The 26,425-nt window shown below is 46.2% G+C and overlaps 1 protein-coding gene across 2 annotated transcripts in view; it reads right to left on the reverse strand.

The window, feature by feature from the left end:
• The window catches only part of STS (steroid sulfatase), a 166,448-nt gene that overhangs the window by 54,213 nt on the left and 85,810 nt on the right, over positions 1 to 26,425 (reverse strand). For both annotated transcript variants that reach the window (XM_061408208.1, XM_061408209.1), the window contains exons 6-7: positions 23,915 to 24,338; positions 14,473 to 14,609 (exon numbers count right to left, since the gene is read on the reverse strand). In XM_061408208.1, coding sequence (XP_061264192.1) covers positions 14,473 to 14,609; positions 23,915 to 24,338 — 561 coding nt within the window. The remainder of the gene's footprint in view (positions 1 to 14,472; positions 14,610 to 23,914; positions 24,339 to 26,425) is intronic.

Here is a 26,425-nt window from a genome sequence, read left to right on the forward strand (position 1 = left end):
GATGACCGTTACACTTCCCACCTGAGCTGGGCTGTGAGCAGTGCATGTCCAGAGGCGATGGACAGTGAATGACCAAGGAAACCAAGCTCTTCAGAAGGCTCTTTTTTTATGATGTCCTTCACACCATCCCTCTTCATCTTCTTTTCAATCTTTAAACTGTTTTATTTTGCATTCTTGTTCAGTCGCTAACTTGTGTCCAACTCTTTGAAATCCCCATGGACTGCAGCATGCCAGGCTTCCCTGTCCTTCACTATCTTCCAGAGTTTGCTCAAACTCATGTTTGCTAAGTCGGTGATGCCATGCAACCACCTCATCCTCAGCTGTCCCCTTCTCCTCCTGCCCTCAATCTTTCCCAGAATCAGGGTCTTTTCCAGTGAGTCAGCTCTTCACATCAGGTGGCCAAAGTATTGGAGCATTTGGGGCATAGTCAGTTAACAATGTTGTGACAGATTCAGGTGGACAGCAAAGGGACTCAACAATATAATATATACATGTATCCGTTCTCCCCTAAACCCTGCTTTCATCCAGGTTGCCACATAACATTGATCTACTCATTTTTTAATCTCAGGACTAGATTTTTTTTTCCTTTGGCATTGGATTGGACCATATATAAAGCTGAGGATGTAAAATGGAAAATGATGCTTCTGTTTGCAGACACCTTTACATTATTCACAGATCCAACTCCTCCTCACCATTCAAATTAAAACCTGGACATGCTGGGACTTTCCTGGTGGTCCGGTGGCTAAGATACCACACTTCCAATGCAGGGGGTCTGGGTTCGATTCCTGGTCAGGGAACTAGATCATAAATGCACAACTAAGACTTTGCTTGCCACAACCAAAGACCCTGCGTGCTACCAAAGAGTTTGCATGTCACAACCAAAGACCCGGCATGTTACAACTGACGTGGTGCTGCTGCTGCTGCTGCTAAGTCGCTTCAGTCGTGTCCAGCTCTGTGCGACCCCATAGACGGCAGCCCACCAGGCTCCCCCATCCCTGGGATTCTCCAGGCAAGAATACTAGACTGGATTGCCATCTGATTCTCCAATGCATGAAAGTGAAAAGTGAAAGTGAAGTCGCTCAGTCGTGTCCGACTCTTCGCTACCCCATGGACTGCAGCCTATCAGGCTCCTCCGTCCATGGGATTTTCCAGGCAAGAGTACTGGAGTGGGGTGCCATTGCCTTCTCCAAAGACGTGGTGCAGTCAAATAAATAAATACGTATTAAAAAAGAAAAGTGGATACATTGACTACCACCCCACCAAGCTCCTCTCTTATGTCCAAGTGACCTCCAGCTTGCTGCCTGCAGTTCCTGAAATGTCCATCTAACTCTGGGGTGACATGCTGACTTCATGGGGAGAGCTCGAACTCTTAGAAGCAATTCAGTTCTGTCCCTAAGATCCTGAACACCAAAGCCACGGGCAGAAGGGCTCTGTGGGGAATGTGAAGTCCAGAGTGAACATTTCAAATAGAAGATGAAAGAGCGACAGTGATGTCAAAACCCACAAGATGGTCCAAATACTTGTCTCCTTTTCCATCACGGACTTTTTTTTTTTTCTCATCCATGACTTTTCTACTCAATATCATGTGGGTGTATGTACATTTTAAGCAAACATGCTTCACCCATCTGTGAAAGGGAGAGCAATAATAATAGCAATAGTAATAATAAAAACAATAATAGCAGCAGCATTTATTGAGCACTTGTTGCATAGCTGGCACTGTGCTGAGTGTTCTAAGTATGTGACTTCATTTCATCTGATTAATTCAACTCATTCGAGCAGGTGTTAACACATCACATAGGAGGATTTTTTTTTTACGTCTTTACTGAATTTGTTACACTGTTGCTTCTGTCTGACAGATTGGTTTTTTGGCCTGTGTGATCCTAGCTCTCTGACCAGGGATTGAACCCAACCTGGGGCATTGGAAGGCAAAAATCTTAACCACTGAAACCCCCCCAGGGGAAGTCCACATGCATGGGAATTATTGCTTTTGACTTTTTGACCGGCGCTAATTGACTCATTGGAAAAGACTCTGATGCTGGGAGGGATTGGGGGTAGGAGGAGAAGGGGACGACAGAGGATGAGATGGCTGGATGGCATCACTGACTCAATGGACGTGAGTCTGAGTGAACTCCGGGAGTTGGTGATGGACAGGGAGGCCTGGCATGCTGCGATTCATGGGGTCGCAAAGAGTCGGACACGACTGAGAGACTGAACTGAACTGAACTGAACTGAATTGGGTGTCACGACTTGAAAGCAACAAGTATCCAAATCTGCTCCTCACCCCTAATTTTGAGCTCACCTTTCAAATATAGACACTGGTCCTCCGTGGAATACCATTTAAACATTGCTTTAACTCCATCTCTCAAATCCTAATTTATCTTTTCTTGCTATGCCTAGATATATTTAATTAGCAAATTAAATGTGCTAATCGGAAGAGGCTGAGGGAGAAGCCAGTGTTGTACAAAACACGCCCGAGACACCCAACATGCACACCCTATTGTTTTCTGCATCTGTTTAATTTTGTCTTTTTCTTTTTTTTAGTTGGAGGATAACTGCTTTACAGTATTGTTGTATAGGTTTCCGCTACACAACAAAGTGAATGAGCCATATGTAAACATATCCCCCCTCCCTTGTTAGGCTTCCCCGGACGCCCCCAGCCCAACTCTCCAGGTCATCACAGAGCGGCGAGTGGAGCTCCCGGCGCCATACGGCTGCTTCCAACCAGCTCCCTGTCTTACGCAGGGTCGTGTACAGATGTGAGGGCTACTCTCTCGATTGTCCCACCCTCTCCTTCCCCCGCCACATCCGCAAATCTGTTTCCTTCAACTCTTGTCTCTGTTCCTGCCCTGGAAAGAGGCTCATCAGTATCATTTTCCTAAATTCCACACACGTGTGTGTCAGTTAACATACACCATTTGCTCTTCTCTTGCTGACTTCTTTCACTCTGTACGACAGACTCTAGGTCCATCCACAGCCCTACAATGGACTCAAATCCTTTCCTTTTCACGCCTGAGTAATATTCCACTCTCTATACGTACCACAACTTTTTTATCCATTCATCTGTCCATGGACATTGAGGTCACCTCCATGTCCTGGATACTGCAAAGACTACATCTCTAGAGGGTGTGAGACAAAGTCAAGAATGCAGAGATGGATGAACTCCTAGGATACAGGAGCTGGAGGGAAATTGTTGGAGGCCATTGGTCCAAAGAGTCTTGTCTTATAGATAAGCCGCAGCTGGAGAGGAGACACGTCTACTTTCTCAATTAATTCAACAAACTAGAAACCTTTTCTGGCTACAGAGAAGCAGTGTAGCCTAGTGGCACCTGGGCAGTCTTACACGAGTCATGAGCCTCTCCAAACTTCACTTCCTCACCCACAAGGATGATAAAAATCTCTTACACCATTGTGAGGCCACCACTAAACTATCCATGTGAGACGTTAGATAACTGACTGCTGCTGCTGCTGCTAAGTCGCTTCAGTCGTGTCCGACTCTGTTCGACCCCATAGACGGCAGCCCACCAGGCTCCCCCGTCCCTTGGATTCTCCAGGCAAGAACACTGGAGTGGGTTGCCCTTTCCTTCTCCAATACATGAAAGTGAAAAGTGAAAGTGAAGTCACTCAGTTGTGTCTGACTCTCAGCGACCCCATGGACTACAGCCTACCAGGCTCCTCCGTCCATGGGATTTGCCAGGCAAGAGTACTGGAGTGGGCTGCCATTGCAAGTGACTAGCATATACCAATTTTAGATTTTAGCTATTGTGAGTCAATAAACATTTACTATTCTTGTTGTGATAGCTGTTGTGGTTCTGGAGCCAGAAATTTTATTAATCCTGTTTGACTCAATTGGGCAGCTTGATTCCTCAATAATTTATGGTGTTATCTTCTTTAGGGAAATGATTTTGTGGAAGAGTGTGAAAACATACTCATTTTAATTTGAGATGTAAACTCAAGGTAAAATAATATCCATCCTGGGCTCAAGAACATAAAAATTAAGCTTTGGGCTTTGAAAAAAAAATGGTAATACAATTACAGAGTTTATGAAACCCAGAGGTTAACGATTTATAGGATAAATTAATTTGGAGAATGAAAATCAAAACTCTACATAGTGAATTTCTAACTACACCTTATGGCCAAAAGTCTGGATTAACAGACTTCAACTGCTCCTGTCCCAGGGCTCTCTTCCCATCCTAACTGCCTGACTCTTCACTGTCTGCATGTCTAATCTGAGGCTGCAAAAACGGAATCTTTCTGCAGAAGATTACTATTTTGTCACAAATACTGGAAACTCACACAGGAAGCAAAGATAACTTGAAAACATATATAAATTTTGTATATAAAACTTATGTTTTAGATATATATATATTATGTAATATGTATATGTGCTTGCTTGCATGCATGCTAAGTCGCTTCATTGGATGCTTTTGAACTGTGGTGCTGGAGAAGACTCTTGAGAGTCCCTCGGACTGCAAGGAGATCCAACCAGTCCATTCTGAAGGCGATCAGCCCTGGGATTTCTTTGGAAGGAATGATGCTGAAGCCGAAACTCCAATACTTTGGCCAGCTGATGGGAAGAGCTGACTCATTTGAAAAGACCCTGATGCTGGGAAAGATTGACGGCAGGAGGAGAAGGGGACAACAGAGGGTGAGATGGTTGGATGACATCACCAACTCGATGGACATGAGTTTGGGTGGATTCCGGGAGTTGGTGATGGACAGGGAGGCCTGGTGTGGGGTTGCAAAGAGTCGGACATGACTAAGCAACTGAACTGAACTAATATGTGATATATATACATACACACACACATACATATATATGTATATACATAAATGTAAGCAGACACATTTTGCTACCCTATCTTTTGATTTTCTAATATCCTAATTTATATGAAGCTTTCCAGACGTGCATACCTCACAGACATATAAAATCAAGAATAGATTAACAGAGAAAAATTGCACTTTGGCAGACAAAGATTCATTTGCAAGAGCAAAGCACTGAAAATGAATGCCATTGATACAGATGGCCAAGAGGCACATGAAAAGATGCTCAGCATCACCAATTATTAGAGAAGCACAGATCAAAACTCTTAACGACGTATCACCTCATCCTGATCGGAATGACCACCATCAAGAAGTCCACAAATAATAAATGCTGGAGACAGTGTGGAGCAGAGAACGCCGCTGCCCTGCTGGTGGGAGTGTAAATTGGTACAGTCACTATGGAGAACAATATGGTTGTTCCTTAAAGAACTTAAAGGACAGCTACTGCTTGACCCAGCAATCCCACTCCTGGGGGGATATATCCAGAGAAAACCACAATCCGAAAAGATACATACTCCCCAGTGGTCATTTCTGTTTGCTTGTTCAGTGGCTCCGTCGTGTCTGACTCTTTGTGACCCCATGGACTGTAGCCCGCCAGGCTCCTCTGTCCCTGGAATTTTCTAGGCAAGAAGCAGTGTTTACAATAGCTAGGACATGTGTGCTAAGTCACTTCAGTCATGTCCACTCTGTGCGACCCTACGGACTGTAGCCCCGCCCAGGGCTCCTCTGTCCATAGGATTCTCCAGGCAAGAATACTGGAGTGGGTTGTCACACCCTCCTCCAGGGGATCTTCCCGACCCAGGAATCAAACCCACGTCTCCCGTGTCTCTCGCATTGGCAGGCAGGTTCTTTACCAGTAGCTGGGACATGGAAGCTACCCAATGTCCATCGACAGCTGAGCGGACAAAGAAGAGGTGCTGCGTATATACACAGCAGGATGTCACTCGGCCATAAAAAAACAAAAAAAGACTGAAACAATGCCATTTGCAGCAACATGGATGGCCCTAGAGATTCTCACACTAAGTCAGACAGAGAATGACAAATATCATATGATATCACTTATATGTGAGGTCAGACAAAGACAAATATCATATGATATCACTTCTACATGAAGTCTACAAAAAAGGACACAAATGAACGTATCTAGGACACAGCAACAGGTTCACTGAAAGAGAGAACAGACTTCTGGTTGCCAAGGGGGAGGAGGGTCGGGGGAGGAATGGACTGGGAGTCTGGGGTTGGCAGAGGCCAACTATTTTATATAAGACGGATAAACAAGAAGGCCCTAGTGTACAACATAGGGGATTGTACTCAGTATCCTGTGACAAACCATAATGGGAAAAGACACGAAAAAGAATATACATACGCAACTATCACTGCATCAATTTGCTGTATAGCAAAAATAACCCAACACTGTAAATCAACCACACTTCAATAAAAAAATAAATCAGAAAAGAGACAAATAAAATGTACGGAGAAGGACTTTATGGAAATAGGTTCCCAGATGACCCAGCTTGGCCCATTCTTCTACTGCTTGGGAGCAAAGAAAATGTCTCAGAGAGTCAGTCCCCTCTAAAGAGACTTTCCTCCCCAAACGCATGATTTGTAGTTCTGTGCGTGCACGCTCAGGCACACACACACACACAGGTGAGTGTGCATTCTACCCTGGAATCACCACCACCCACAACACCTCTGTTGGTCACAACTGCGTGTATACGGCCCTGCTCACAGGTTCCCTTTCCTTCAACCCAATCGAAGGGACCACCCCCTCCTTGATCAGCGATGCCTGACGCAGCCTCACTCCTGAGTGCAAGAACTGTTGTTTTTTTTTTTTTTTTGCACACAAGCATTCCCGTGTGGGGTGAGGCATCAAAGAGCAGAAGCATCTACTCTATTGGCACCCAGAGGCACTCCCTCTATTCCAAAGTTGACAGCAATGCCCTTTCTGGAACTCTCCTCTCTACCCACCGCCTCCCCCCCTCACCCCCCGCACCCGGCCCCTGCCTTAATTACAAAGCAACACCAAGCAAAACCCAAAGGCCACGTTGTTGAGACGAGGCAAAATGACTTTTCTCAAAGTCAGCGCTCGAAGATTCCGAGATCGTCAGAGACGCTTATTTCTTGTAGCTTTCTCTCTTCCGAGCGCACGGCTTATTTACTTGCTGAAAATCAGATGCATAAATGCATAAATAAGGTGGTTGTTACCGATGAGATTTGGCAGGCTGGCAACAGGGTGTCGACAGAGGTCGGTGACGGGCAATTCTGCTTTCAAATGATCAAATTTAAAAGGCGTAAAATGCCGTAATGCTGTCATTTTCGCTCTCTTCTGGCTATTGTCTTACTTCCGAGTGGGGAAAAAAAAAATATTATGACAGCAGTGTTCCTTCTCTAACGGTTTTGCATGAACTGGAAACGTGAATGTGCTGCCCAAATCACAGTCAGTCACGGCCGACTCCAGAAGAGCGTGCAGTTGAATGCCACTGACCGTTCGTTTTAAAATTGAAGTAACCGATAAAATCGGCAAACGTCTCCTTAGAGTCGACGGGTGGGTCTGATGTTAGTGACATTAATGAATGGAATTTTGTGTAAAGTGCAGCAAGTACTCGACAAACTCCAAAAACAACAGAGTTTTATTTCGTTTGAGTTTTCTGCTTCACTCATATCTGGGGTACCTGATGGACAAGATCCATTTTGGATGGAGAAGGGGTTTGTTTATGGGAGTAAGCTACTTGAAGACCTCACCTCTCTTTTCCATGCTAACTGAAGAGTATAAAGTCAGGGGCTCCTCTGCCGTGAGGTGTGATCAGAAATGGTTGTTGTTCAGTAACTCAGTCGTGTCCGACTCTTTTCTACCCCATGGACTGCATCACGCCAGGCTTCCCTGTCCTTGTCTATCTGAGCGGGCACATATATGCGTGTGGGTATGTGTGTCTGGGTGCGCATGTACAACTGAGTCACTTTGCTTTATAGCAGAAATTAACACAACATTGTAAATCCACTACGTGGTGGTTTAGTGACTAAGCTGTGTCCTACTCTTGCAACTTCATAGACTGTATGTAGCCTGCCAGGTTCCTCTGTCCATGGGATTCCCCAGGCAAGTACACTGGAGTGGGCTGCCATTTCCTTCCACCTCAATAAAATTAAAATAAATACAGGTATCCTCCAGTAACAATATCCCATTTATTATTTTTCAGAAGCCTTGCATTTCGAAATCTTGCAATAAGCTCTCCCAAATGTCCTAACGGCACATTTTCTTAAGTTTCTTTTGGCACACGTCCTGAAGCTTAGTCTCTGTGTTTGGAAACGGGGCAGGTGATCTTTCTTTAATCCCGTCTTTTTATTCGATATATTTGACAGCCGTGGAAAGAAAATTGGACGTAGGTGGGTCTGTATTACTCATTTTGTTACAGGGCACAGGTTGTCATCGCTTCCTAAATGTTTTCTTAAAATTCTGAAACCTCATTATGTTATCTCGCAATTCGAGTAAACAGTGGTCTGTAATGGAAAACAGGTCCATCTCTCTCCTGTCTAGATCTGCTTGAATAAAAAGCCTGCTCATTAGGGCAGAGGTTTCTGTAATGCTAGACCCTGTCAAAAGTGCCCGCGAGGATGCTTTCTGCAGCCTCCGTTTCTTGATTATCTGGGTAACCAGAGATTTCGGCAATTGCACCAGAGGTCATGTTCTATCTGTCGTAGAGCTAAGCTGCCATCCCGAGCATATATCCAAGATTGGATACTTTGGAATCAATTGGTGCATTTTCTTAAAAAAAAAAAATCAGTTTCCACTTTGGGTATTTAGAATCCCAGGGAACTTATTGAATTAAAAGCAAATTTTTACAAACTCAGGCGTTTAAAAGCTGTGTTACTAAGGATACCCTGGAAGAGAAACATCGCAAAAGGACAAGTGTAAACACGTACCTCTCTCTCTTCCCCCCAGAGCACTTAAAAGTCTTTCGAAAATTCCAAAAGGGAATTTTTCAATAAAGGAAACCGCCAGTGAGAAAATGAGGTCCAATTTGTTGCTTGAGTTGAGTTTTAATGACCGTGTCATTGATGGCTCGAGAGTCGGAACAGTGTTTGCTGAATCTTTAAAATACATTTTGTAAGCTAATCTTAGAGGTATGATTAGCAGAGGAGAACTCGTGAAAAATTCAGCATCCGCTGTAGTTCCTTACTACAGGAGGATGGGGCTTGTGAAATGCTCTGACCCCACTTGATAAATAATAGATTTTTTTTTTGGTTGTTTAATTTTTTAAAAAATGAAAGAAAACTGACCTCTTTAGAAATCAACCTGTGCGTGCATGCTAAGTCACTTCAGTCGTGTCCAACTCTTTGCGACCCCATGGACTGTAGCCCGCCGGGCTCCCCTGTCCATGTGATTCTGTATGCAAGAGTACTGGAGTGGGTTTCCATGCCCTTCTCCAGGGTACCTTCCCAACCCAGGGATCCAATCCGTGTCTCTTACGTCTCCTGCATTGTCAGGCGGGTTCTTTACCAGTAGCGCCACCTGGGAAGCCCTCGAATCAACACCATAACTTTCAAAAAAAAGATGCCTTCTTTCAGTATAAACTATCATGCACAAAGTAAGTTATAAAGATGTATATCATACATCATGGGGAATGTATGAAATAGTTTATAATAACTATAAGTGGAATATAAGCTTTCAAACTGTGAATGATGATTACCTGGTACACTTGTAACTGATACTGTATATCAACTACATTTCAGTACAAAATTAAATTAAAAATTAAAAAAAAAAATAATAGAGTTACCCTCTTTCACCCATCTCAGCAACATTTTATCCACTTGTTCCTCCCCCAAGACTTTGCTGCTGGGGAATTCATTGAGGTTGAAAATCAGACCACAACGGCCCAAAGGCTTCCTCAGAAAGAGCGTGTCCTGCTGAAACACTGAGGCAGGCCACTGGCCACATATGGGGACTCGTCCCTTTGTAAAAGCTCTCCAAACTCATCTGCGCCTCCTTCCAGACATTCATTCATTCCTCCTTCCTCTGCATTATTTCGAAATCACTTGGAGGAATCTTAACTCCCTTGCTGCTGTTTCTCAGTGGCTCAGTCATGTCTAGCTCTTTGCAGCCCCATGGACTGCACCATACCAGGCCTCCCTGTCCATCACCAACTCCCGGAATCCACCCAAACTCATGTCTATTGAGTCGGTGATGCCATCCAACCATTTCATCCTCTGTCATCCCCTTCTCCTCCCACCTTCAATCTTTCCCAGCATCAGGGTCTTTTCAGGTGAGTCAGCTCTTCACATCAGGTGGCCAAAGTATTAGAGTTTCAGCTTCAGCATCAGTCCTTCCAATGAATATTCAGGACTGATTTCCTTTAGGATGGACTGGTTGGATCTCCTTGAAGTCCAAGGGACCCTCAAGAGTCTTCACCACATTTCAAAAGCATCGATTCTTCCATGCTCAGCCTTCTTTATGGTCCAAATCTCACATCCGTACATGACTATTGGAAAAACCACAGCTTAAGACTGTACAGACCTTAACTCCCTTAGAAACCCCTACATTCCCTTAAGCCAAGGTCTTATATATTCGGCACACAATGGCATGTATTAAAGGTGAGGACCCTTTCCCTGTGACTTGCTGTGGACTGCACACTATTCTGATGGAAAGGGAACACCACCCTGACCGTTGACATCACAAAAGGAGGGGACATATGTGAAGGCAAGACCAGGTGCAGGGCACGCCTTTTGCAGGCAGTGAGTGTGATCAGTACAACACTGCCCACCTCTCAAACTGCACGGCAGTGTTAGAGTTTCAGGATTTCGGCCACCCCTGTGGACTTTTACTGCCAGCCGTCTCACATGTGGGCTTCCCCGGGGACTTAGCGGTACAGGATCCACCTGCTGTAAGAGATGTGGGTTCCATCTCTGGGTCAGGAAGATCCGCTGGAGGAGGGCATGGCAGTCCACTCCAGGATTCTTGCCTGGAGAACCCCATGGGCAGAGGAGCCTGGCGGGGCTACAGTCCATGGGGTCACAAAGAGTCCGACAAAGACTTAGCAACTATACAGCAACACCAACCCGTGGCGTAGACTTACACCATATCTCTGCGGTCCGTCCTTTCTCAGTCATAACAAGAATACAAGCAACAGTGAGCACACAGCTGCGAATCAAGCCGTCCAAGCTCCACAACTCGGGGTGAGATTGGCCACGGCGGACAGTTAAATAAGAAAGGATCTTTCATGAATATGCTTTTATGGGTATGGAGAAACCCGCAGTGGGGAAAGCTGTGCTGTACAGTTATGCTGTTTCCAAACATTTAGAAAGAAGACGCCCTAAACTTTAGAGCATTTTAGAGTCTAAAAGACAGAGCTACGGCCTGTCTGCCTGACGGATTCTAGCTCAGTCTCCCATGGTGCTTGAGGTATTTCTTTTGAGCTGATACCTCCGTGTCATTTTATTACACTTTTACCCAGAGTCCCCTTCTCGGTGACACAGAAAGGGTCTTCCTGGAAAGAAGCCATCTTCTTCAAAATGCTCAGAGGTATTGAGTTTGTAAAACAACAGAAACATCCTACGCCATGAATGTAATGGCTTAAGGGGAGAATTTTATTTTGGGCAAAAAAAAGGAAAAACACAACCACCTATTAATATGATGCCGGGGTCTACTGAGATCACAAAGATTCCAAAAAATGCTCCGTTTTACTCACGAGGGGTGAGTAGCAGAAACACATTGGAAGTTAGATTTGTTTTTAATCAGTGAGGGTAGGAAGCTGTGCTGATCTAATTAAATAAAATGTAATCAATACGTGTGATGATACTGGCAAAAGCCTGCTTGCCAGCCAAGACACGTCAGAGAGCTGGATACAAAACTGGTTACATTAATATACAACCCTCATTAAAGAGATAAAATGTTCTACTGATTCACACTGTGGAGGACTATTCTATTGATTTACACTACTAAGGTGTGGAAAATGTAAGCTAATTTACACGCAACATTTTAAGAAGCAGAAATGAAAGACGGCGGGCTTGTACGAGCTGTATGCCAAAGCCCTGAGTATAATGAATCCCTCTTACCGATCTCATTAGCTTGAATGTTCTGGCCACCTTTGTTTTTCCTATAGTACGTGTTCATCATTTGACTGACTTGTGTGGCATTACAGAGAAGGTTAGAAGGAAACTCAGAGGTTGCTTCACCTGAACTCATCAGTCACAGAGATTTAAGACATCTGTCGAGTTCACGCAGATAGTTAGGGAAACAGCTAGCAGCTAGAACAGGGCCGCAGTCACCTTGTCCAAAAGACGATGCTCCTCCCAAGGTTTAAACGAAATGAAACAAAAGTTGTTCTTATCATTGCCACGGTCGGTGACCCTCGTCACGTTCAATGTGCTCTTAACACAAACCGACAAAGAAAACTCTATGGCCACGTTCAAGGATCTCCTAAACACCTTGCTGAGAAAAATGCTGAATTCGGGGAACCGCAAGGAAAGGAAGTACGAGAGAAGGGGCAAAAGGGGAAAAAAAAAAAAAGGAAACATGACAAAAATCTTGAGCAACCTGTTGACAGTGCCGTTGACTCACTTTTGTCCAATTTTGTGCGGAAGGAGCCAACGACCTTAGCACCAGAGACATCGCTGGAGCACACAGGAAGTGAATGGGAAGTTCAGATTTTTCAATCCCTCTGTTTTACCCACACACTCTGGCTTCCCCTGCACTCTGCAGAAAAAAACCCTGAGGCTGAGAAGCCGTGTAAGAGAAAGCGCAGGTGTGCACACTCACTTGTGTCCCTGGTTGTCTCCAATTCTGCAAGCCTTTGGACTGCAGCCCGCCAGGCTCCTCTGCCCGTGGGATTTCCCAGGCAAGAATACTGGGTGGGTTGCCATTTCCCCCTTCAGGAGATCTTCCCACTCCAGGGGGATCAAACACATGTCTCCCATGTCTCCCTGCACTGCAGGCAGATGCTTCCCCGCTGAGCCATCAGGAAAGTCCCAAGAGAAAGCGCAGTCACCATGATTTCACGTCGATGTGCAATGCACAGCTTACAAAGTAACACCTCAGGGACTTCCCTGGTGGTGCCGTGGTAGAGAATGTGCCTTCCGATGCAGGGGACGCGCAGGTCTCAGTCCCCGCTTGGGGAATTAAGATCCCACACGCCGAGGAGCATCTGAGGCCGCCCACCGCAACTACTGAGTCCCCACATCCACAACTAGAAAATCCACGCATTCCAACAACAAAAAAAAATCCCAGATGACACACAGAAAAAAATCCCAGATGGTAGAACTGAGATCGCAATTGTCACAAGTGAGACCCGCCGCCGCCAAGTGAAATACACATTAAAAAAATATCTTCTAGAAAGGAAAAAAATTCACTAACAAGTCTTTGGGTTCCTCCAAAAAACATGCCACGTCTCTCAGCAAATAGGGTAACCCGCTTAGGGAGGAGGGACGCAGAGAGCAAGGGAACCCCTGCCATCCTCGCAGACGCAGCAAGAAGCACAGAAGCTGGAGGAGAAGGAGACAGTGGGCGTTAACAGGATGCACAAAGGAAGAAGACCTCAAGGTTACTGCAGCGAGACTGTCCCCAGCTGTACCCGCCACGCGAGTCTTCTGTCTCCCAAACCTGCCCTGTACCCAACTGCGCTAGAGACAAGGGGCTGCTCAGATTCAGCTGCTAAAACAGTCAGTGGTGGGAATCCCCTGGCGGTCCAGGGATTAAGAATCCACCTTCCTGTGCAGGGGACTCGGGTTCAATCCCTGGCCGAGAATTAAGATGCCGCCTGCCACGGGGCAATGAAGCGGGCATGCAGCAGCTGCTGACCCCAAGGTTACTGAAGGCACCCCAATGAGAATCCCGAGACCCTCAGTTAGGGAGTAGCCCTCATTCACCCCAACTAGAGAAAGCCCACGCACAGCAGTGAGAACCCAGAGCAGCCAAAAATTAAAATAAATACATAAAGAGAGCATAACGGGAGGAAAGAATAAAGGCTTGACTCTCTTTCCTTCATTCATCTCTTTGATCAGCAGCCCACAGACCCAGACTCCCATCAGTAACCTCAACCGCACCTGCGGTTCCGATGCTTCTTATATGCTGCTTACCTGTCGTTTGATCCCTGAGTTGGGAAGATCGCCTGTAGGAGGAAATGGCAACCCACTCCAGTATTCTTGCCTGGGGAATCCCATGGGCAGAGGAGCCTGGCGGGCTACAGTCCACGGGGTCACAAAGAGTCAGACACGACTGAGCGACTAACCCTTTCACTTTTACCCACCACGCTCAGCGTTTGTCTGGTGACTTTTCCTTGGAACACAAACAAAAACAAACACACACACAAAAAAAACAAGCACGTGCTGACTCTGATGGTGTCAGACACACAGGCAGAAACTCAGAAGAAATAAGCTAGGAGGCAGGAAAAGTCACAGCCACTTCTGAAGTTCAGACTGAACACTGTTGTTGCTTAGTCACTAAGTCATGCCTGACTCTTTGTGACTCCATGGACTGTAGCCCGCCAGGCTTCTCTGTCCGTGCGATTCTCTAGGCAAGAACTCTGGAGCGGGTTGCCGTTCCCTTCTCCAGGGGATCTTCCCCACCCAGCGATCAAACCTGCGCCTCTTGCATTGGCAGGCAGATTCTTAACCACAGAGCCACCTGGGAAGCCCACAGACCGAAGATACAGGGATACGTACCGACGCTCCAATCCATCTCCTCAGCGGCATCCCCGTAGGAGCCGTGTTGACTTTTGCCGGCAAAGTCCTTCGAAGAGAAGAGAGCCGTGTGCATGTGCAGGAAAGACAGGACAAGCAGGAAAGGGGTCTTGGCATTCCTAAAAAAAAAGAAAAAGCCAAGGGCAAAATAAGCATGTTGGATGCCGTTGTTGTTGCTGTTTAATTCTGAGAGTGAAAACACTTATTCCCTTGGTTAAAAAAAAAAAAAGAAGAGAAATATCCATCTTGCAAAAATATCAAACTGTGAGGATTTCCCCAATTGGTTAAAAAAAAAAAGAAAGGGAATATGCAACTTGCAGAAATAAAATCAAACTGTGAGGATTTCCCCCGTTGGTTAAAAAAAGAAGAAAAAGAGAAATATTTAGCTTGCAAAAATAAAATCAAACCGTGACGATTTCCGCCCTGGGAATAGAGATGTCATCAGCGGAGCCCTGGGAATGTAGGCTGGACAGATTGGTCATTCTGCCCTGCTCACATCCTTGGGTGTGACGGACAGCTTGCTCTTTTGGAGGAAAGAAGATCCCCTGGACAAGGGAAACAGCAACCCCCTCCAGTATTCTTGCCTGGAGAATCCCATGGACAGTGAAGCCTGGCAGGCTACAGTCCATTGGGTTGCAAGAGTCGGATACCACTGAGCGACTAAATCACCCACTCCAGTACTCTGGCCTGGAGAATTCCATGGACTGTAGAGTCCATGGGGCTACAAAGAGTCAGACACGACTGACCAACCTGCACTTTCTCTTAGGAACCTAGGCTCAGCTGTCCTTCCAGAGAGATGGCAGGAAAAGACCCTTACAGTCCCATCTCTCTTCCTCTTTACGACCTTGAAAACTAAAGGAGCACTTGAGCAAGCCGGCAGGAGGGAGATCTCCCCATAACAGCTTCACTCCATTTTTTTTTTATTAGCTAAAGCACTTCAGTAAACAACTCTTTTGAAAATTTACTGCTGTCCAGCCTTGCAGGCTGTGTGAAGAGAGAGAACTTTTCGGCTGCTACACGCCTTCTCTCTATTTGTTACAAATACAGAAGGCGGCTCTCTGCACCTTGCCAGCAACCCATGATCATGCCAATCTCAGAATCACAAAGATTTACATCCTGTCCTCCCCTGGGAGTGAGATCCAGGCAGGAAGACAGCTACAGTGTAATTCTTCTCCTGCCTGTCAAGAAGGTCTTGCATAGTACATTCCTCTTCTGAGAAAGAAAGAGTCAATCACGTCCGACTCTTTGCAACCTCATGGACTATAGCCCACCAGGCTCCTCTGTCCATGGGATTCTCCAGGCAAGAATGATGGAGCAGGTTGCCATTTCCTCCTCCAGGGGATCTTCCCAACCCAGGGATCAAACTCATGTCTCCTGCACTGCAGGCAGATTCCTTACCCACTAAGTCATCCAGTTGAAATTTGTTGAGATAGTCACTAAGTCATGTCAGACTCTTTCAACCCCAAGGACTGTAACCCATCAGGCTCCTCTGTCCTTGGGATGCTCCAGGCAAGAATACTGGAGTGGGTTGCCATTCCCTTCTCCAGGGGATATTCCTGACCCGGGGATTGAACCTGGGTCTCCCTCATTGCAGGCAGTTTCTTTACCGTCTGAGCCACCAGGCAGAGCCTCTTCTTCTGAGAATCTGAGCTTTCCCTGAGAGTTCCCATTTGCATCAGCATCGGGAATAACTGGAATGCAAATATAGATGTCTATGGATGGCTTCCGAAGGCCCTTGGAAGCTGGCAATCGGACTAAGGTATAAACCAAGAGATGGTGAAGGACAGGGAAGCCTGGCGTGCTGCAGCCCATGGGGTTGCAAAGAGTCAGACACAACCGAGCAACTGAACCACAACCATAAACCAGACAGCGGTAACAACATCCAGCCAGCCAAAGTGCAGGTGACCAACACTCTGCACTCGCAGATGGACACGTCCGGGTGTTCATTTCATCCGCCGAAGCCTCTCACAACTACTCTGCCCACATGGCACCAGGCACTCAGAATATAAAGCCAGGATGGACCAAGCCCTGCCATCCAGCCAACCAGAGTTCAGAAGAGACCATTCAGAGTTGGCTGGTCTGAGCTGCTTAAAGTGCTGTGACCGAATGTATCAGAGGATGATACAGACAAGGAGCGTGAGCGGCGGTCAGAACCCTCTCCTGGAGAGAGCGTGCAAAGTTCCTGCCGTGCGTCAGTGTGTGTGACTGCTTTCCACAACTGTGTCAGAGTCTAAGCCACTATCCCTCCAGCCACACTGTTCAGACACCGAAGTGGACGACAGTGGAGACATAACCCGAGCTCTTAAAAGCATGACTTCTATGGCACATTGCCCCAGGCTCTTCATTCAAACACACTTTAGAATACACTTTTAATTTTTTAAAATATTTTTTTTTGATGTGGATAACTTTTAAAGTCTTTATTGACTTTGCTACAAAATTGCTTCTGTTTTATGTTGTGTTTCTTTTTTTTTTTTTTGGTCACGAGGCATGTGGGATCTGACCTCCCTGACCAGGGATCAAACCCCACACCCCTTGGCTTGGAAGGCAAAGTCTTAACCACTGGATCACTGGAAAAGTGTTGAGTTTTTAAAACCAAAAAATTATCTATATAGATTTTTACACTGACTGAAAGATATCACTAATGGGGCTTCCCAGTGGCACAGTGGTAAAGAATCGGCCTGCAATGCAGGAGACCTGGGTTTGATCCCTGGGTCAGGAAGATGCCCTGGAGGAGGGCATGGTAACCCACTCCAGTATTCTTGCCTGGAGAAACCCACGGACAGAGGGGCATGGTGGGCTGCAATCCAGGGGGTCACAGAGTCGGACACAACTGAGCTTTCTGGGAGACCCTAAAAGGACACTTTTATGAAACACAAGACATATCTGGAAATGAGCTTCAGTGAAAATGGTTAGTATGCATTTTACTTCTCATTATATACTTTAAAGATATATATATAAAATCAATGAAAATGGTTAGTATGTATCTTCTGATTATATATATATATATATATATATATACATCTTTAAAGTATATAGCAAGAAGTAAAATATATACTAACCGTTTTCACTGAAGCTCATTTTTGGATATGTCTTGTGTTTCATAAAACATATATACAAAGAGACGATATATAGATATTTCTGCTGCTGCTGCTAAGTCGCTTCAGTTGTGTCCGACTCTGTGCGACCCCACAGACGGCAGCCCACAGGCCGCCCCATCCCTGGGATTCTCCAGGCAAGAACAATGGAGTGGGTTGCCATTTCCTTCTCCAGTGCATGAAAGTGAAAAATGAGAGTGAAGTCGCTCAGTCGTGTCCGACTCTTTGCAACGCCATGGACTGCAGCCTACCAGGCTCCTCCATCCATGGGACTTTCCAGGCAAGAGTACTGGAGTGGGGGTGCCATCGCCTTCATATATCTGAGATATTTATATGTCTGAGATTTTTGTCTCTCTGACAGATGATTTATGTGTTTCCATATATAGATATCGGAGAAGGCAATGGCAACCCACTCCAGTACTCTTGCCTGGAAAATCCCATGGAACGGAGGGGCCTGGTGGGCTGCAGTCCATGGGGTTGCTAGGAGTGGGACACGACTGAGCGACTTCACTTAATTTTTTGACTTTCATGCATTGGAGAAGGAAATGGCAACCCACTCCAGTGCTTGCCTGGAGAATCCCAGGGACGGGGAGCCTGGTGGGCTGCCGTCTATGGGGTCGCACAGAGTCGGACACGACTGAAGCGACTTAGCAGCAGCAGCAGCATATATAGATATCTGTGCTATGCTGTGCTAGGTTGCTTCAGTCCGACTCTTTGCAACCCCATGGACTGTAGCCCACCGGGCTCCTCTGTCCATGGGATTCTCCAGGCAAGAATACTGGAGTGTGTTGCCATGCCCTCCTCCAGGGGATCTTCCCAACCCAGGGATCAAACCTGCAAACTCTTCCGTCTCCTGCACTGGCAGGCGGGTTCTTTACCATTAGCGCCCTCTGGGAAGCCCTAAGGACTGGACTATAGACATGAGCTTATCTAAGAATTCCCAGGCGTGTTCCCCTTTGAAGGACTGGAACCTGCCCTCATACATTTGGAGCAGGGCTGTTGAACTCCCTAACCTTCTTCCAGATAATCCACACTCAGACCTGGTTGGAAAGTCTGCAGTCAGTGCAGAAGCAGAGAAGGCATCAAGCTTGTTACAGTCTACTCGGGAGGGCCCTCAGAGAGTTAGAGATGGGCTTTCATCCACTATGTACTGTGTGCTTGTGGGGCTTTGGAGATCGCTCGCAACTTCTGAGCCCCAGATTCCTCCACAAGAAGACACCTGAACCCTCATCTCCCAGGGTCCTTCTGTACCATGTAAGAGGTGAGGGTGGGGCAACTCCCCTGGTGGTGCAGTGACTAACACTGCATTTCCAATGCGGCGGGCCTGGGTTTGATCCCTGGCAGAGAACTATATCCTACACGCTGCAACTAAGAGTTTGCATGACTCCACTAAAGATCCAAATGCCCCAGTACAGATCGAAGATGCTACATGCCTCAACTAAGACCTGGTTCAGCCAAAAGAAAAAAAGAGGTAATGGGTATGAAATGTGCCCAAGAATATGTGTATATGCATAGTAAGTGACGTGTAACTAACCCGTATCTGTTAAAACCTGAACATGCCCCTAGGTGGGCACCCAACCTGGATCTGTTTTATAAAGTGTGGGACAGAGTCATGACCAGGGAGAAGACTGAAGGACCCTTCTTCAGGGCACAAAAGGAGAGTTAAGGATCTCTAAGAAATCTACAAGTCATTCCTGCCTATCAGAGCAGCGAGGATTGCTAGTTAATTATAGTGTGTTTTGGGCTTCCCTGGTAGCTCAGTGGTAGAGAATCCACTTGCCAATGCAGGAGACAAAAGAGTTAGGAGGTTTGACTGAGTTTGATCCCTGGGTCAGGAAGAGCCCCCGGAGAAGGAAACGGCTAACCCACTCCAGTACTCCTCAGTACTTCTGTCCTGAATCTACATCCCATGAAGGTGGTGTTGTTCAGTTGCAAAGTCATATCCTATCCTTTGCAACCTCAGGTACTGCAGCCTACCACACTCCTCTGCCCATAGGATTCTCCAGGCAAGAATACTGGAGTGGGTTCCCATTTCCTTCTCCAGGGGATCTTCCCCACCCAGGGACTGAACCCATGTCTCCTACATAGGCAGGCAGATTCTTTACCACTGAGCCAACAAAGAAGCCCCATAACGGTGTTAAGAGCTGCCTACATTTGTCAGGATATTCTGGTCAAAGAGATAACACATTTATGTGCCTTCAGACCCTTGAAAAAACTTTTTATAAATGTGGCGGTGTCACCAGTCATTATGGTTCTCTGGTGCCATATTGAGGCGATTCTGTCAAGATCCTTAAGTACAGCAATTCAGCAACTCAGATATCTTCTCTAACAGAGAGAACTATGTTACCCAAAAAATGGTTTTACCTAGGTGCTTCTTTTTTAATGCAATAATAACTTTTATTGGCAAATATCTTTACTAGACTTATTATGGGCATCGTTTCGTAATGTATTTAAATGGCAAATCACCATGTTGCATACCTGAAATTTAGTGTAAGGTTGTACATCAACTATATTTCAAAATTAACTTTAAAAGTTTTTAATGAGTACAGCTCAGAGAGAAAAAATTAATTAAAAAAACACGGGAGAAAGCAGCTAATCTAGATGCTTTTTAAATCTTCCGGTCTTCAGATAACACATGTGAGAAGCTCCTTATGAAGGGCGCTGTGGCAAATAGGTGGTAGCATTTTCACTAATATTGACCATTAAGTATCGCTCCAACACGGGCAACAGGCATTTACTGGGTTGCCCAAAAGGTTCATTTGGGTTTTTTCCTTAAGATGTCACTTTACAGTCCATGGGATTCTCCCGGTCAGAATACTGGAGTGGGTAGCCTTTCCCTCCTCCAGGGGATCTTCCCAACCCAGGGATTGAACCCAGGTCTCCCGCGTTGCAGGCAGATTCTTTAACCAGCTGAGCCATGAAGGAAGCCCAAGAATACTGGAGTGGGTAGCCTATCCCTTCTCCAGGGGATCTTCCTGACCCAGGAATCGAACCAGGCTCTCCTGCATTGCAGGTGGATTCTTTACCAACTGAGCTATCAGGGAAGCCTAAGATGTCACAGAAAACTCCAAATGAACTTTTTGGCCAACCTGATGCATTGGAATCATCCCTTTGAAGACAAACCCATTAAAAATAACTCAGCAACCACGACCACCAACTATGGTATTGCTGCTGCTGCTGCTAAGTCGCTTCAGTCGTGTCCGACTCTGTGCGACCCCATAGACGGCAGCCCACCAGGCTCCCCAGTCCCTGGGATTCTCCAGGCTAGAATATCCTAAACATCTAGTTCTGAAAGAAAATTGCAGAAACCTCAGTAAAATCAAGATAAACTGGTTGGACAGACAAGTATTAGAGAAATGCAAATTCAATCTGCAATGAGGTACTAGCTGACGCCAGTCAGAACAGCCAGCATCAGAAAGTCTACAAAAAGGGACTTCCCTGGTGGTCTAGTGGTTAAGACTCTGTGCTTCCAATGCAGGAGGTGTGGGTTCAATCCCCGGTCGGGAAAGTTACATCCCACATGCCATGCAGCATGGCAAAAAAATTAGACAAACAAAAAGTCTACAAATAATAAATGCAGGAGAGGGTGTGGAGAAAGGCAACCCTCCTACACTGTTGGTGGGAATGTGAATTTGTGCAGCCACTATGGAGAACAAGATGGAAATGCCTTAAAAAAATTTAAAAATAAAACTATCACATGATCCAGAAATCCCACTCCTGGGCATGGTTTTCTGGACAAACCCATCATTAGAAAAGATATATACACCTTAATATTTATAGCAGTGCTATTTAAAAAAGCAAAGATATGGAAATGAGGTAAATGTTCACCAACAGAGGAATTGGTAAAGAATACGAAAGACTGAAATAATGCCATTTCTTTTAGTAGAAAAATGGATGGAGCTAGAGATGATCATACTTAGTGAAGTTAAGTTAGACAGAGAAAGACAAATACCATATGAAATCACTTGTGAAATCTAAAAAAAAACCAGTGCAAGCGAACTTATTTGCAGAACAGAAGTAGCCTGACAGACATAGAAAACAAATGTATGGTTGGTTACCAAAGGGGAAAGTGGAGGGGGAAAGAATTAGGAGTTTGGGATTAACAGATACACACACTACTATATATGAAATAGATAATCAACAAGGACCCACTGCCCACAGCACAGGGAATTATATCCAATCATAATAAACCTAGACAGAGGATGAGATGGGTGGATGGCATCACTGACTCGATGCACGTGAGTCTGAGTGAAGGGTTAGGGAGTTGGTGATGGACAGGGAGGCCTGGCGTGCTGGGATTCATGGGGTTGCAGAGTCGGACACGACTGAGCGACTGCAGTGACTGACTGACTGATAAGGGAAAAGAATCTGGAAAGTATTATCTATCTATATGTTACAGACAAAACTGAATCACTCTGCCGTACCCCTGAAACTAACACAACATTGTGAATCAATGCTATTTCAATTTAAAAATAAATAAAAACTTAAAAGTTTAAAAAGATAAACTGTCTGAGGTTGAATACCCTCAGGCTAATCAAATGTTTTTTGATTCCCCTCTCAAGATCAAACGCTGAGGAATCCATTAGAATTCCTTCTAATCGTATGAATATTCACATATCATAGAGTTTCAATCATCTGGGTCAAAATACCACCAGCTGCAACAGACTGACTTGCCCTGGAAGTTGAGTGTCATTCCTGAACCCTGTCATTTTATAAGGAGCAGGGTATCATTCATCTCCTCCCGGCAGGTTTCGGAGAGATTCTGGGGAGTGGAGACGGACATAAGAAGGTTTCGCTGTTTCAGTAAGTTTTTCGAGCACAAGTCTGCTGTATTTTGGCTGAAATGTGTAGGTCTGACATCCACAGAATACCACTCTACTTCAGAATGGACTTTCTCTTATTTATAAAACAGTGTAAGGTTAACCCAGGAGGTTAACCTCAATAGTGTAAGGTTATACTTAAACTACTACTACTTAAAACTGTACGGTTATACTTAGTGTAAGGTTACGCTTATTAAGTGTAACTAAATAGTGTGAGGTTAACTCCTTCCCAGGAGGTAATAAGAGCTTCGTCTGCCATGCAGACTGGCACTCCTTGCTGAGTCACGATGTCAACTGAGTGTCACGACCAGATCATTTTTTGAGAAAATGAAAACGGAATCAGGTAGAAAGCATCAGAAGCAATCCCTCTGAGAAGAAGTAATTCCTTTCGGGAAAGGTTTGTTTCAGCTAAACATCTGTGTGTGACCTCTTACCGGATGATGGTGTAAAGCGCACGTCTTCCAAAGTTCAAAAGCTTTTGCTGCCTTCTAGAAAAACGTAGCAAGAGGGTCGCAAAGAGTTCGACGTGTGTGTTAGTTACTCAGTCGTGTCCAACTCTTTGAGACTCTGTGGACTGTAGCCTGCCAGGCTCCTCTGTCCATGGGCTTCTTCAGACAGGAATACTGGAGTGGGTGGCCATGCCCTCATCCAGGGGAATCTTCCCCCAAAGAGTTGGACACAACTGAGCAACTAACACTTCCACTTTCTTTTTCAAGCAGCCTAACAAGAGGAGAAACCCGCAGAGGGCCTTCCCTGGAGGTCCAGCGGTTAATAACTTGCCTGAAGTTACTTAGCACACACACACAGGAGCATTGGGAACACATCCCAGGTGGCTCAATGGTAAAGAATCCACCCACCAATGCAGGAGACCCAGGTTAGACCCCTGGGTCGGGAAGATCTCCTGGAGACGGGAATGGCGATCCACTCCAGTATTCTTGTCTGGAGAATCCCATGGAGAGAGGAGCCTGGTGGGCTACAGTCTGTGGCGTTGCAAAGAGTCGAACACAACTGAGCACACACACACACTCATTTGCACAGGATGGGGGGCACCTGGCAAAGTGACTCTGGGAGGAGGGAGCCCACAGCATTGCAATTCCCAAGCCCCGCTTAGATCAGTTCAATTCAGTTGCGTCCGACTCTTTGCGACCCCATGGACTGCAGCATGCCAGGCCTCCCTGTCCACCACCAACTCCCCGGAATTTACTCAAACTCATGTCCATGGAGTCGATGATGCCATCTGACCATCTCATCTTCTGTCATCCCCTTCTCCTCCCGCCTTCTATCTTGCCCAGCATCAGCGTCTCTTCCTCTTGCTCCCAACACACAGCTCTGCAAAGCATGCCATCTCATTTCCACGTGCATCCTTTGGAGACATGCCCCCAAGCACAGGAGTTTGGAAACGTGGCTTGCCGAGCACCCCGGTCCCCACTCCCCCCACCTCTGCCCAGATCCCCGAAATGGCACCGTCCGCGCATCCCAGGCACCGTCGGGCCGGGAGAGGTGACCCACCGACGTAAGAAGTGGGCGGCGTCCGCCGTGAGCCTCTGCGTGAGGTTGTCGTAGGACATGGGCTGCTGCGTGATGTCACGGTTCCGCATCAGGAAGCAGTTGAGCGGCCGAAAGTAGTGCAGAAAGCCGAGCAGGAGGCCGAGTAATAGGGTGGCCAGAAGGAAGAGGAAAAGGAAAGCGCAGGGGGGCGCCCGGAAGAGCCCCAGCCACTTGAGCACGACCAGGGTCAGCAGGGCCACGGCGATGAGCTGCATGGGCAGCAACACCAGCAGCCGGAAGGCCGCGGTGAACACACTGCCCTCGCCCAGCTTGCAGTCCCGCATGTTGGTCAGGGGCAGCCCGTGGAAGTAGTCGAAGCCGTGGCTGGTCGGGTGGTGACAGAAGTCGCCGGGGTCGTGGCAGCTGATGCCCAGGTGCCACTTGCCTAAGGGGGCAGACCACAGGGGCAGCGAGTTTAGAGCCAGTGGAAACCGCCCCCCACCCCGCCCCGCCCCGGCCCTGGTGCCCAGCTCAGCTTTGGATGCCTGTGAGCTGACACCCCGTAGGGCCTGTCTGCTCGATCATCCAGATACATCTATTCGATCCCGTTCACCTCCTTTTCCCTAAACGATCTAGGGTAGGAACTACTCATGCCACCAGGAAACAACAGGCGATTTGAGGACTGGAAAAAAAAAAAAAAGCCCCAAGACCAACACTTTACATCCTTCACGTTGCTGAGTCATTAAGCCGTGTCCGACTCTTTGCGACCCCGTGGACCGTAGCCCACCAGGCTTCTCTGTCCATGGGATTCTCCAGGCAAGGATACTGGAGCGGGATGTCATTTCCTTCTCCAGGGGATCTTCCCAACCCAGGGACGGAACCTGCGTGTCTTAAATCTCCTGCACTGGCAGGCAGATTATTTTACCACTGATTATTTTATCCTACACTTTATAGGCAGGAGAAAAAAACTACAGAAGAAAACAGCAGTGTTTTTCTGGGACAGGTGTTTTTGTTTTTTTTTTTAATATTCTCTTTTCTTTTTTTTTGACATGCTGTTTACTCCCTAAGTCATGTCCAGCTCTTTGCAACCCCAGGGACTGTAGCCCACCAGGCTCCTCTATCCATGGGATTCTCCAGGCAAGAATACCAGAGCGGGTTGCCGTGCCCTCTTCCAGGGGATCTTCCTGACCCAGGGATCAAACCCACATCTCTTATGTCTCCTGCTCTGGCAGGTGGGTTCTTCTCAGTGAGAAGCCCGTTTTGGACACGGACCACTTTCAAAGTCTTTACTGATTACAATACTGCTTCGGTTTTAGTATTTTGGCCATGAGGTATATAGGATCTTGGCTCCCCAACCAGGGTTTGAAGCCACACCCTCTGCCTTGGAAGGAGAAATTTTAACCACGGGACAACCAGGGACATCCCACAGGTGCTTTTTTTAAAGACATTTCCTTAAAAGGAAAGTCTTAGAACCAACTTGATTTTCTCCCTTGAAAGTTAACAGTGGAAATGAATCCTTACATAAAAATGACCCCCGAGGCATGAGGAAATCGTACTCATATGTCAATAATTATTTTAAACACCTCTAAGATGGGAGGGTCATGTTGGAGAGGTCTGACAGAATGTGGTCCACTGAAGAAGAGAATGGCAAACCACGTCAGTATTCTTGCCTTGAGAACCCCATGAACAGTATGAAAAGGCAAAATGATAGGATACTGAAAGGGGAACTCCCCAGGTCAGTAGGTGCCCAATATGCTACTGGAGATTAGTGGAGAAATAACTCCAGAAAAAATGAAGGGATGGAGCCAAAGCAAAAACAATACCCAGCTGTGGATGTGACTGGTGTTAGAAGCAAGGTCCGATGCTGTAAAGAGCAATATTGCATAGGAACCTGGAATGTCAGGTCCATGAATCAAGGCAAATTGGAAGTGGTCAAACAGGAGATGGCAAGACTGAACATCGACATTCTAGGAATCAGTGAACTGAAATGGACTGGAATGGGTGAATTTAACTCAGATGACCATTCTATCTACTACTGCGGGCAGGAATCCCTTAGAAGAAACGGAGTAGCCATCATGGTCAACAAAAGAGTCTGAAATGCAGTACTTGGATGCAATCTCAAAAACGACAGAATGATCTCTGTTTATTTCCAAGGCAAACCATTCAATATCACGGTAATCCAAGCCTATGCCCCAACCGGTAATGCTGAAGAAGCTGAAGTTGAACGGTTCTATGAAGACCTACAAGACCTTTTAGAACTAACACCCCAAAAAGATGTCCTTTTCATTATAGGGGACTGGAATGCAAAAGTAGGAAGTCAAGAAACACCTGGAGTAACAGGCAAATTTGGCCTTGGAATACGGAATGAAGCAGGGCAAAGACTAATAGAGTTTTGCCAAGAGAACACACTGGTCATAAGAAACACTCCCTTCCAATAACACAAGAGAAGACTCTACACATGGACATCACCAGATGGTCAACACCGAAATCAGATTGATTATATTCTTTGCAGCCAAAGATGGAGAAGCTCTA

Source organism: Bos javanicus, chromosome X (assembly GCF_032452875.1).
Source record: "Bos javanicus breed banteng chromosome X, ARS-OSU_banteng_1.0, whole genome shotgun sequence".
Taxonomy (NCBI): Eukaryota; Metazoa; Chordata; class Mammalia; order Artiodactyla; family Bovidae; genus Bos; species Bos javanicus.